At 42.4% G+C, this 13,813-nt stretch overlaps 1 protein-coding gene across 13 annotated transcripts in view; it reads right to left on the bottom strand.

Moving 5' to 3' along the window:
* Positions 1-13,595: 13,595 nt before the first annotated feature.
* Positions 13,596-13,813, bottom strand: part of Plcz1 (phospholipase C, zeta 1) — a 56,088-nt gene continuing 55,870 nt past the window's right edge. For all 13 annotated transcript variants that reach the window (XM_063286453.1, XM_063286454.1, XM_063286456.1 and 10 more), the window contains one exon: positions 13,596-13,790. In XM_063286453.1, coding sequence (XP_063142523.1) covers positions 13,702-13,790 — 89 coding nt within the window. In that variant the 3' untranslated portion in view covers positions 13,596-13,701. The remainder of the gene's footprint in view (positions 13,791-13,813) is intronic.

The raw sequence follows: 13,813 nt of genomic DNA on the forward strand, positions 1-13,813 counted from the left end.
AAGTTGATTTAAAGAAATACTCCCCAAGAGGCAGGTGTCCCAAGCCCAGCTCCTAAGCAAGAGTAGATACCTGACCAAAGTGCCTGCTTCTTATAATGCTTTAGGCTCTGTCATCAGATAAAATCTATCCTTTACGCATGACAGGACCAGGACTTCCCAGGGAAAGATGACCTTGGGTTGAGAATAAAAGGCATGGTCTTTATTTTATTTCTAAACTCATTTTTAATTGTGAGAATATGTGCACGCTTCTCTGTGTGTGCAGCAGATGCAGCTAAGAAGCCAGAGAGGGCGTCAGATACCCTGGACCTGGAGTTATTGATGACAGTGAGCCTCCTGGAATGGATGCTGGAAATCAAACTCGGGTCCTCTTCAAGGGCAGCAAGCTCTCTTGACTGCTGCGACATCTTTCCAGCTCCTGAGAGCTATTTTAGGACATGGAGGAGACAAGTGCTCATGGCCAAGGCTGCCCTGTTACAAAGGTATAAACATTGAAAGAAGGCAGCAATCGATCACATTCTTACCATGTAGTTTTAATCAGTTGTGGCTACTGTTCACCACCTTAGCTTCATGCATGGGGAAACCTCCCTGCAATGAGTGGTGATCATGAACCACGGGTCTTCAGTGCCCGATGGGCACCTGTCAGAGCTGAAACCCAAGTAAGCCCATTCGTCCTCTCTCAGTCCCACATCCTGACTTGTGATGCTCGGTGGGAACTTTCTGCACTGACACAGGAACATAATTTTACTAACATAAACTATAGTTTTGTGTGTAGATCATTTTTGAAGTTTTAGAGATACTTTTTTTTCCTTTTCTTTTTCTTTTTCTTTTTTTTTTTTTTTTTCTGAAGCTGGGGACTGAACCCAGGGCCTTGCATTTGCTAGGCAAGCGCTCTACCACTGAGCTAAATCCCCAACCCCTTAGAGATCCTTTTGCCTTTAATTTGCCCTTTCTCAGTGAGCTGCCTTGTTTACCAATGCTTAAAGACTGTGATCGGTATAGCTGATGTAGTATGATATGTGATATAAAACTCTGCACTATAAGCAATGCAGTAATTTCTTCCTCACTTTGTGTTTTAATCTCTTCCCACCAATATATTTGCTGATAACTTTTCTTATTATCGATAATGTGAACTAGACCTTTCTGTAGTCATCTACCACAATATATTAAATCTGACCTCTTCTACTTTTTTTCAACTACTGCCAGGAACAGTTGACATCCCATGCCCTACGAAATGGCTTTTTGCTCACTTTGGTCTCCATAGTTCAGCGAAAGTGGTATAATGTGACTCCTCTCGTGTACTTTTGGAATGCTTCCACCACCCTTTGAAGACGCCCGGGAGGAAAGATTATGGGAGCCCATCTGTATCAGCCTCCACAGCTATGAATATCATATCATAGCAGGAGCGAAACCATTTTGAACCGCTCAGCTTGGGTGGACTCTAGACTCCCGACATCATTCCCTGCAGTGGCTGGTATCCAATAGGACAGCCACTGACCTAAGCTGTTGAGGTGGAAATTGTGCCTACAGTTTTTACATTTCAATAGTATCCAACTCAAATGGATTTAAATAAAAAAGATACCATCTTGGTGACTGTAGCAAAGACTAACCACAGGTAATCTGGTCAAATTACAAACTCAAAAACAGATGAATGACTGTCCCAAGAAACTATTTGGAGCGGGGGTATTTTTATGATCCTTATAGGATTCTAGGTATATCGGAGCTACAGTAAATCAGTGTAAATCAGTATACTCTGATTTTATTGCTCTCCCTATTTTACATAGACATCTACAGGAGCTTCTGACAGTCATCTTGGATGCATGGGGGAGACGGCTATGGAGTAAAAGCTGCACAAATAGAAACAAGGGCAGAGAAGCAGCAGCGAGGTCCTGCTCAGTTATTTGACCCACCATTCAAGTCTCCTTTGAAGCAAAATTGTTCCATTTAATAATAAAGGTCAATAAGCCTTGTTGTTTGCTTAAGCCAATTTAAGACACATTCTCTGTATTTTGTAACAGGAATAATAACATGTAACCCATATGCCATCTTTAATGCTTTCTAAACGTCCTTTTGGCAATCAGTGTTCAGTGAAATTGTGTGGAACCACCTTTGAAGTATCACACTGAGTTCTTCCAACTGAAGAATGCTGTTTTGACTTATTCATGTGGAAGCTATATTCCTTTTATAGTTAGGTGTTTAAGAAAAAAATGTATTCCCAGTGCTGTAGTGACTCTGATGTAGATTGCAAAGAGATATTGCCAATGTGTTAGGACAAAAGCCTTGGCTGTAAGAGTGTCAGCGGGGCCACTCAACCCAATAATGACCATCAAAAGGCAAGCAGTGTGAAAAGGAAGTGGGGGAGACTTGATCAGCAGGGTCATTCTGAGAACAACAAAATACAGTGTTCAGAAATCTCAAAGCCATCTTCATAAGGCTAACAAGAACTCTGTAATATTTTTGTAAAGAGAAAAAAAAATGTAATGAATTGGGCTGTGAATAGCTGGTAGACCAGATGGTCTAAACCAGCTAATGATCTGGTAGATCATTATCTCCAGACTGGTTCTATAAAAGATCCTGGGTGGGGCTGTCAAAATCACCAACATCACTTAAAGGGAACAATTGGCTTCCATGAGATGATGACTCCTGCTTCACACACCCTCACAATCATAGGTAGTTGTCCTCATGTGGAAGAATATCTGTCCTTTGAGATACATTGTTGCTTGGGGTAATTTTACTCCTTTGTCATAAAGATGTTTGTAAATCCTGCAGCTCATGGAATCCAGTGTAACTGAAGACTGATACATGAGGGGAAAAAAATCTTGTAAATGAGAAAAACTTGAGAGAGACAAAACAGACTTAAGTCAGTAACTGTTGTTCTTTCACATGGACCAGCTAGCCAGGCTGAAATAGAAATCGAAGCAAAATGGCCGTGTACCACGTAGGACAAGTGGGTTCTTCTATCAGCATGCTCACAAAGTAGTCCCACTATCTCACCTTTCTCTTTCCAGCAAGGTGTTGAAGACGGGTCAATATTAGAGAAACCAGGTCAATAGCCTGCTGGGAAGATGCTTTGAGGACTGATGAAGATTTGCTTTTGCAAGCTTTGGGAATCTGAACTCTTGAGCAAATGAAGAGTAATCACATCTTCCTTCCGTCACTTTGCACAAGCACAGCCATTCCCTCGGTTGCATTTCTGTTCCCATATATTTACATTGCTTTTTCTTGCTGTGGGTTGACACCCAGGCTGGGTGGGAAGCTTTGTCAACAGGAGTTCCGATACCACTGCATCTAGAAACTATGGGGAGAAGACTAGTGGATGGTCATATTTTAGTTTCTGGAAAGTTAAATCCATAACACACAGTGAATCTGCAGTGTACCAAGGAGGCAATGAAGAGCGGTCAAGCCAATAGTCCTCCATTCAACCACCATTATCAACAACAGCCTCAAACTTGAACAAGAATCTGCATCAACAGGAAGCCATTTTAGAACACAGACTGATAGGCACAGCTTCTAAGTTTCTAACTCAAGAGTCCTGGGGTGGCCAGGCTTGGTAACATAAGCCTATTATTCCTTCACTCAGAAAACAGGAAGGAGGATTGAGAGTTCAAGGCCATCCTGTTTTATGCAGTTAGCTCAAGATAAGCCTGGACTATGTGGGACCCTGTCTATGAATAAATAGGAATCTTGAGGTGGTGTCTAGAGGTTCATATTTCTGAAACATGCTCTGAGCTAGTTGCTTGCTCTGTCCTGAGGGTCATATTTGAGACCACTGCACTAGCGTGCACTAGCCTGAAGTACCCAGTGAAATCACCATACCTAGCATGCCATACAGATTCATCAATATCTCTAAAAATGTAACGAGGGCATCAGGATGTTTTCAAATGCATGATTCGAGTGTGCAGACCAAGTGGAAACCACTGTTCTAGTCTAAGGGCACTACTAATGGTGCCTAGAATCTTCATAAACCTTGCTAAACAGAACAGCCTCTTCCATTGATCTGTCTGTAGGGCTAGTTAGCTGGTTAGAACGTCAGAGATTGGAGAATCTGGAATGTTCCAGGTCCAGAGCCAAATTGTCAACCATTTATCATCCTCCTCTCTGTACCTGACCCAGCATCTCTGTGACCATTAGAGCAATCTTTTAGAACGCACAGAGTACTAGGCTCCAACCAAACATGGGTCTGAGAATGCTGGCCAAGACCTTCTGAGGTATACAACAGAATCTCTCACATTCCACTTTGCTGGAACCACTTAGTTACTATTTCAACCATGGTGCTTGGAAATGGGTCTGGATTTATGACCTTGCTTTTATGTTAAGAACAGGGAAGAGCTTCATCACACTGTTACCACATGGAAACAAGGAATCTGGGGTAACTTTAATCCGTGCTTCTAACAGTTTCTCACACTTAACTCCAGAATAAACTCTCTCACAGTGCCTTTGGTTAAAAGACTGTTTTTGTGTTGACAAGAGTATACCAAATAGGTCCATAGATGCTAAAGGTTGAAGTACAAATCTATCCTTTGCTTTTTTTCAAATATAATTTACCACTATCTATATAATGTGTGTGGTACTTATCTGTGATCATGTGTAAGTGTGTTTGTCCATGAGTTGTTGCTAAAGGTTCTTTTCAAACATTCAAAGAAGTCAGAATTTTAAACTCTCTAAATCAGTGATCCATGTTCCAGACATAGAGAAACTCTTAAATAACTTTCAGCAGCATGCTTCAGTATTGCTTCCCATAAGAATGCTCTAAGTAACAAAAATATTTAAAAAATATACTTTTATAGGATAGATGGTATTTAAAGAGCCTGTGGGTTATATACAAGTTTTTTAAAAGCATGTCTCTCCCAGCTTCTAGGAAATCCTGTGGTCCCCAGTCTAGAAGTGTACTGTATGCCCATCGTTCATTCAGTCTTAATGGAGCACAGGGAAGATTCTATCACCTGACTGAATTAAAGTGTGGGCTAGTCCTGCTGCCAGAACATGTGTGGTCAGTCCTGAGGCAACTCTGCCTTTCATGTACCCTTGATACCTGCTGATTGTCAGAATGCCCAAGAGAACTGTAACAGGACTGCTTTATTTCTAAATCAGGATTTGTATTTCTTCTATGTTTTCAAATATGACCGAAGGCCACTGTGCTTCCTGAGTCTAAACTCCATAGCACACTTAGTTTTGAGATCAAACCTCTGATATCATCAAGCCAACACTTCTATCAATGACAAAGGTTTCATGGTGGTTCCTTTAACAACCCCAACCCCAGTGTTGTGTCACACCCTTCCTGGGAGGGCATTAACAAACAAAGGTCTAGTCTACTCACCCCAGAAAAGAAGCTGATGACATACGAAAGTAAGAATGCCACAGAAGTCCAGTTTGGTCAACCAATGAGTTTTATTAGACTGACTTACAGAAATATGGGTGAGGGGTTCCATATAGGAGCAGAAACAACTCAGTGATGACTCCATAATGCAAAGTTTGCCCGGACATGAGGGACAGCTAGCTGGAAGCCTGGAGTGTGTTGCACAACCTGCAGGCAGCTCAACAAGTTGAAGAGAATCCTTTTCAGGCAGCTAGGCTTGCCCAAAAATGTCTCTAAGCTGTATTGACTGCTTATGCAAGTTTGGAGAAGGGACCTAGAAAATTGTGTCAGATTCAGGGACTTCCTGAAGCTTTGGAGTTGTTTACTTCCTGAGCTTAAGCTGTTTCCCTGCAGGCTGGAATGTTTCACCTCCCCATAAAACACTCTAGTGTTTCATATCCTCTTAGAACAACCCTGTCTTAAGGAGCTTCCCTCTAAGATTGACAACTTTACCTCAAGGGAAATTGCTACATTACATCTAGTTGCCACTTTTTTCTGATATTTTTATCCATTTAATTTTTAGTTTCTTTGATATTAATTCATCAATAGTAATATTCCTTTAATTCATTAAATAATATCCTATCATATGGACACAACATAATTTATTGTCCATGCTCTGTCAGGACATTTGAGTCATTTCTAATTCGTGATTATTTTAAAGACAGCTGTTGAGAGGGTAAGGAGGTTTTTAGTGTAGTATTGTGTTCTTCCTGAAGCATTGTGGTTTTATTCTATCAGTAAACTGGTAGTGGTCAGATTAAAGGAAAACTACAACAAATTCATATGAAAGCCACACACATGTACATGGGGGCCGGACAGTTGCAGCTCACAGTGTCTATGAAGCTAAACAAAGGTGTTATGGGCTTGGGCTTCCCCAGGAAAAGGAGAGCCAACATGCTACAGAAGGCAAAGGAGGCATACAGTGAGAAAGACTGGCTCACTGTACATGTAACCCAGGTAACAGTACCTTTAGTCAACTCCAAGAGACAGGAGAACCCCAAGCTCTTACCCTGAAAAAATCTCTCCTGGTCACACAGAAGAATATGGGGGAAAGCCTTGCTTATATCTACTGGTCTGGCTGCTCAGTTCACTAACGGAGTTTTTTCTCTCTAAGAATATTGTCAGTTGCATCATAGGAAAGGGAGGCCTGGTACTGCAGAGGTCAGCAGTTTCTCTAAATAACAGGAAAGAAATCAGGGAAACATACTTGTGCAGGGATATTTTCCTCTCCACACCACCATGTAAAACCCTTGTGAGGGTTTTACACACATTTTGTTCCTCTTATGATAATGTCTGGGGGTGAAGAGCTGAGTCTTATGGTAGGCAGACGTTTAGTATATGGTTATTACTTTATGTTGCTGTGATAAAACACCACAACCAAAAGCAACTTATGCAAGAGTTTGTTTTGGCTTATAATTCCAGAGAGAGAGAGAGAGAGAGAGAGAGAGAGAGAGAGAGAGAGAGAGAGAGAGAGAGAGAGTGTAGTGATGGGAACCATGGCAGCAGGCAACTGCAGCAGGAAGCGGAGATCTCAGCTCCACCCACATGAAGAAAGCAAAGAGGAAGTGGGTAAAGCTGTCAACCTTCAAAGTCTGTTCCTAGGGATACACTTCCTTCTGTGCAGCTCCACACCTTAAACGTCCCCTAACCTTCCCAAACGGTGCCACCAACTGGGGACTATGTACGGGGGACTTTCTCACTCAAAGCAACACATGTAGCTTCATTAGAAGCTGCCCAGCTGGTCTCAAAGTGAGTGTCCCATATGATGGGGTGGGAGAGTTCTGGGTTTCTACTCCTCCTCAAAATTTGCTGTGGGAATCTTATTTTAAGGAGGGCTAATTAGTTTTAATTTGCATTCCCCTGATGGCCAATGATATTCCGTTGATATTTTCAAGTGCTTATTGTTCATGCACACATTTTCTCTTGGGAAATGACTATCCAAATATGTGCCTCATTTTTCTTATTACTGCTGAGTTGTATATGGTCTAGTTCATGTATTACATAACCCATGCACATGTATACTAATATATTACATATGTAATACAGTATCTAAAATCCTTGATCGTATTGTGAATATTTATAATGTCTTAGTTACCTCTCTGTTGCTGTGGAGAGACATCATGAACAAGACACTTATAGAAGAAAGGGTTTAATCGGGACTTACCACAGGGTTAATACACAACCATCGTGTTAAGGAGCATGGCAGCAAGCAAGCAAGCAACGGAGCATTGGCTCAGAGCTACACTCATGAGGCACAGCCACAAGTCAGAGAAAGCGAACTAGCTGCAAATGATAGGGGCTTTTAAAACATCACAGTCCACTCCCAGGGACACCTCTAGCAAGGCCACACCTTCCAATCCTTCTCAAACAGTTCTACCAACTAGGGACCAAGTACTAAAATATATGAGCCAATAGGATCCATTCTTATTCAAACCACAGCATATAGCTATAGATTTGGTTATATGAGGGGTGTGTGTGTGTGTGTGTGTGTGTGTGTGTGTGTGTGTGTGTAACATTTTCAGAGGGCTATAACATTGAAAATAAACCAATCCATTTTTTTCTGTACTATATTCATAAGGATTTTCAACAGTAAACATTATTCTTTTGGAAATGCTCAAAGTCTTGCTATCAACCCATGGAGGCACTGAATTCATAAACCTCCTGTCTTCATTTCAAGAGAGCAATGACTACAGACATGCATCACAAAGCTTGTCCTTACTCACTCTCACCTTCCAACATGATCCTCTTTCCCCAGGATGACTCACAAGTCTCCCTTGAGATTGACACTAAGGTTCTGGTAGAGGCTCTGTTCTACTGTGAATACTCTGTATCCATCACAACAGCCAGAGCCTCTTCTGTATCCAAAACTCACAATGGAGAAACTTCTTTTTGCTGGCCAGAAGGAAGCTGCTTCAAAACTCTTTCAGAAACAGAACGACTTCTCCCTGTAGCAACCAACCAGCCACTTAACCTATCCTGGCCACCACTTCTCACTCTAAAGTCAGGCTCACTGAGGTCGAGAGATATCGTTCTGACACTTTCATAACTGAAGGTTCTGAACCAGCACAAACGGAAAGAAAAGCTCAGCATTGAGACCCTTTAACTTGCATGTCACCCAGATTGGTGAAAAACCAGGGAGAAGTCTAAGCTTGGGCTCATCTCCAGTGACAGACCCTGAAGGCCAAATGCATTTGGACTCACTGCCCCCTGCAACAAGGGAGATGCACACACAGAATCAGGGCATTACTACAGAGCAGCAGTTCCCAACCTGTGGGTCACAACCCCTTTGTGGGGGTCAAAGGATCCTTCATGGGGGTCACATATCATATATTCACATATCAGATATTTACATTATGATTCATAACAGCAGCAAAATGAGTTCTGAAGTAGTAACAAAACTTTTATGGTTGGGGGTCACCACAACATGAGGAACTAACTGTATTAAAGGGTTACAGCATCAGGAAGGTTGAGAACCACTGCTGTAAAACGATTATAAAGGGTATCTACTGAATTTTGGCTTGCGTTAGATGATTTAATTCAAAGAAGTAAACGGCTCCTCTGAATTCGACGTTGTTAGGAATAGGGACTGAGAGAGCTGAAGAGGTGGTCCAGTCAGTAAGGTGCCTGCTCTACAAGAATGAGGATTCAATTCTGGAGTTGCACCGGCATTAAAAAGAAAAATTCAAATGTGGCAGCATGCATCTGTAATCCAAGCACTAAAGGGGAAGAAATGGGAGGGCGGCTCTCTGGCCAGCCAGTCCAGCTGATTGGTGAGCTCTAGGTTCCAATCTCAATAAATAAGAAAGGATGGAGGAAGGCACCTTATATCAACCTCTGGCCTCCACACACACAAGTGTGTGCAGTGTGTGTAATTTAAAAAGCATGCTTGCTCTTTGAGAGCTCTTTCTGCGCTCCAGCCTAGGGTCTGTGACCCGCAGCTGCCCGCCTCACTCAGCTCCGCCAATTGCCAGCTGATGATGCTTTTCCCATCAACGCTGAGAGCTGCGGCCGCTCTCCGCCAGCCAACCACCTCTCAGCTAGCTCCGCCGAGCCGCCAACGACTGTGCCCTTTCTCTGCCTACCTTATTGTGGATGTAAAACAGCAGACAGTTCTAGCCCTTTAAAACCAACACGATAACACGACTGCTAGGCACAGAATCTATTTCCCTAAAGGCATCAGCTATCGTATATCAGAATCACGCCGCCGGTGGTGGGGGCCGCCACCGGTTCTAGATGCCCCCGGCCCATACATGTCATTTGTGCTATTCTCCCCACAAGCCAGGCTGAAAATTCCGCTCCATCTCGTCCCCTCCTCTTCATCCTGAGAACCAGAAATCCCACCTTTTTTCTTTCACCCAGCAATTGGACACACACACACACACACACACACACACACACCACACCAAAAAGAAATTTAAAAAAAAAGAATAAGGAGTCATGATTGCAAATCCATCTTATATATAAAGAGATATAAACCGAAGCTAAAACTATAGCTGGTAATGTGTCAACAACCTCTCACGCTTTTCAGAATGAGAGAGTATTGGACACTTGAGTGTTTAATCAATATCCACGCTCTGACACACAATGATCATAGACCTGGTCCATCACAGTAGAATGGATAAGTCTGGAGTTGACCGTTATGTTCTGCAAGGAAATCCCAACCCCAACAGCAAATTCCAGATCAGTTTCTAGCCATGCCTATGCCCAGCTAGCTCATGGGACAAAACCTGTACCTAGCTGTCATTTGCACCAGTTGTAAGCAAGCAAAAGCAGGAAATATAACCTAATCAGAGCAAGCACGCACAGCTTCCCCAAGGATCTGACATTTTAACTAAGAGTCTGAAATGCAAAGGTCTTTTTTCACCACGGCCCCAGGAGTTCATTTAGCCTTTTTGTGCTTTCTTCTCATCATGATACTATTATTCTTACAAATGAATTATGCTTAAGAAGCAAGAGTCAAGGCTGACTTCCCACACTATTCCCAACCTTCCTGAGATGTGAGGACATCCCACGGCTGTGCAGCTTCTGCGGGTAACATCAGATATAAATTCATGGGAGAATATAATTTTTAAAAAAAACAGCTTAAAGAGTACATCATAAATGGTGCATATTTTTAAAATGAAATCAAAATGTTTAAAGGCTGCACAAAATTATAGGATAAGGAAATTTTTAAAAATTAATATTTCTCCAAAAATTATATGTACAGTAGAATTAATAGACAAGGAAGGGATAAGTCAGTCATTAAAGTGATTGCTTTGCAAGTCTGAGGAACTGAGTTCAATCCTCAATATCCACATAAAAACACACAGCTCTAGTACAATATTGTCTCACACACACATACACACACACATATACACACACATATACACACACAAACACACACACACAAACACACACATACAAACACACACACAGACACACACACAGACACACACATACACACACAAACACACACATATACACACAAACACACACACATATATACACACACACTCACACACAGACACACACATATACACACAAACACACACACATATATACACACAAACACACACACTCACACAGACACACACACATATACACACAAACACACACATATATACACACAAACACAGACAAACACACACACTCACACACACAGACACACACACATACACACACAGACACACACAGACACACAAACACACACAGAGACACACACACACAGACACACATATACACACACAAACAAACACACACACACAGACACACATACACAAACATACACACACATGCACACACAAACATACACACAGACACACACACAGACACACACACATGTACACACACACAGATACACACACATGTACACACACACACATACACGCTTGTAACCCTAGCCCTAGGCATAGGGAGAACAGTCAATCCTTGGGGCCTGCTGGCTAGTGAGCCATGATTTGAGTGAGAGACAGACCCTCAAAAACTTAGGTGGACAATCATTAGAAACAATACGGGACACCTATGACCTCCCCGGGCACATACAAACATGTGTGCACATAAGCACATACAAGTGCCGCTTTATGGACACAAATTTCATAAAAAAAATCATTTTCAAAGTCTAAGTCAGTGCATGATCTTAATTGGTTCCTATGGGAAAGGTGAGAAGAGAAAACATGTCTATCTCAAAGTCTAACGAAGCAAATGAGAAAGAAAAGTTTGCCCCGCTGCAGATAGCATTCGCTTGTAAGGCTCTCATGAAGAAAGCCTTTAAAAGTCTGAGCAATTCCAGATCGTCAAACGACTCCGGGATTAAAGGTTAGAGCCTTGGGTCAGTGTGTGCGCACACCCCAAGCCCTGCCACTGGGTTTGCAATAGAGAATTCAGCGAGATCTACCCACTGTCTGCTAAATGGAAGCTGTGTGGTCCTCTTAAGAGCCTCTGACTCCAGGATGGAGAGATGGCTCAGAGGTTAAGAGCACTGTCTGCTCTTCTAGAGGTCCTGAGTTGATTCCCAGCAACTGCGTAGTGGCTCACAACCATCTGTAATGAGATCTGGTCCCCTCTTCTGGTCTTCAGGCATACATGCAGGCAGATGCTATATACATGATAAATAAATAAATCTTTTAAAGAAAAAAAGAAGGAAACTGAACTCTGTGGGAAGCAGATTTTTGACAGTCAGTCCTACAGCCCTTAGGAGTGTGTAAATACCACACCTTCGACACCCTACTGCAATACCATACTGCTGGTTCCTTATGCATGAACGTACCGATTCCCAGGAGTATTTACATTTTCAATCACAACATTTTTATTGCTTATTTGGGAATTTTTATGTGATAAAGCCCTGATCACACCCACTGCCCAGTCCTCCTGGGTCTGCCTTCCCCCTTGAGACACCCCCAAAAAGGAGAAAAGAAGAAAGAAATACAAACCACAACAAAGTCAGATTTGCATTGCCCGTATACCCACGGGAGCATAGCCAAACTTCCAGTGGCCAGCAGCCCCTTGGAAAAAGGCCAGTCCTTCCTTCCCCGCCTGCACCCCTGCCAGCAGCCATCCACTGTGGAGAGCTGCACTTGACATCCTCATCACAGGTCTTTAAGAGTTTTCTTCCCGTGTAGGCTGCTCTTTGGATGGAGAGGTATGGTATGGGGTAGAGTGTGTCACAGGAACCTTCTATGATGCTCTTTCTCAACTGTGAATCTGCGAACATCAACATCACTGACAAAACAGTTTCCTTGCCTTTTACACACAGCACAGACCCGCACTTTTAATATTTGGCATTCAAAGCGATATTTGGTGAAACGTGGTCAGAAGGGTTGCCTTTTCTGGTCATCAAAGGATAATAAAATTGAGATAAATCTTAAATAAAAAAAATATTTCTTGGTTCTTAGCTATGTCTGAAGTTGGATTCAGTATCAGCAAATTTCTACTGGGGGTGCTAATTTGCCAGATAACCTGAGTGTGTCCACTAAACACAGGTACCAGCATGGTGGGACAATCATTTCTGATTTTTTTTTTAAAGAATAATTAACAAGGAACCATATTCTCTACCACTTTTAGCCAAGTTAAGTCTCAGTGCAGGTGAAAAAAAAAATGAGGACTCTCATCTCTGACCAAGAGACAATACAGTCTTAAAAGTGCATTAAGGACAGATTCAAAAATACTGCAAATTAATTCAAGACCCAAGCATGTAAGCCCACATAATAGATTTCTTTTACAGAAATGGAGTCTGACTATAGCGGGAATGCAAATCAATTTCATACACACTTATAAAAATGTCTGTATAATTACAGGGTACCAAATCAAGCACATGGCATCTAAGAAATGGATTGAGAATTCAGGGGCTAATTGCTCTCTAGGATATAAGAGGGCACAAAGGGCCTGGCAATCTAATTCCTTCCCACTGCAATAGGCGGTGGTGGGTGTCAGGAAGTTAAAACACTTCGATTTCACATCTTCTGGGCTGCTAAATATTTGCCAACATGTCTTATGTGATCAGGCATACTTTTTTAAAGCCGTAAATTTTACTCATTAAAAATGGTACAAGCAATTGGAAACGCAGCTCTGGAAGCAGAAGTATAGGAGAAACCAGCAGCAGTCCGGGAAATGCACACTGTGCGCCTGCCCAGGGACCAGCATGGCGAGCATCCAGCCAACAGCGCACCTTGCACCCAGGGAACCGCATGCTGTGCGCATCCTCTGATGGTTTTATTCGGCCCCTCCCCTTTCTGTTTTGCCCATTAGAAAGTGAAAAGCATAGACATTTCAAACTTAATGAGTCTTTATTTTACGGTCAACAAAAGAGGGCGTGCCAACATTCCTTTGGACTGTTTACTGTGAGGTGTAACTAACGCTTCCGTTACACGTTGTCACTCTCTGTAGTACCAAACGTAAATAAACAGAGAGGAAGGTTCAAGGTTCGCACCGGATTTGGAAAACAGAGGAACGCGACGATAACCTGCAGAAAGAGGAACTGTGCCA

Source organism: Rattus norvegicus, chromosome 4 (assembly GCF_036323735.1).
Source record: "Rattus norvegicus strain BN/NHsdMcwi chromosome 4, GRCr8, whole genome shotgun sequence".
NCBI classification, from domain to species: domain Eukaryota; kingdom Metazoa; phylum Chordata; class Mammalia; order Rodentia; family Muridae; genus Rattus; species Rattus norvegicus.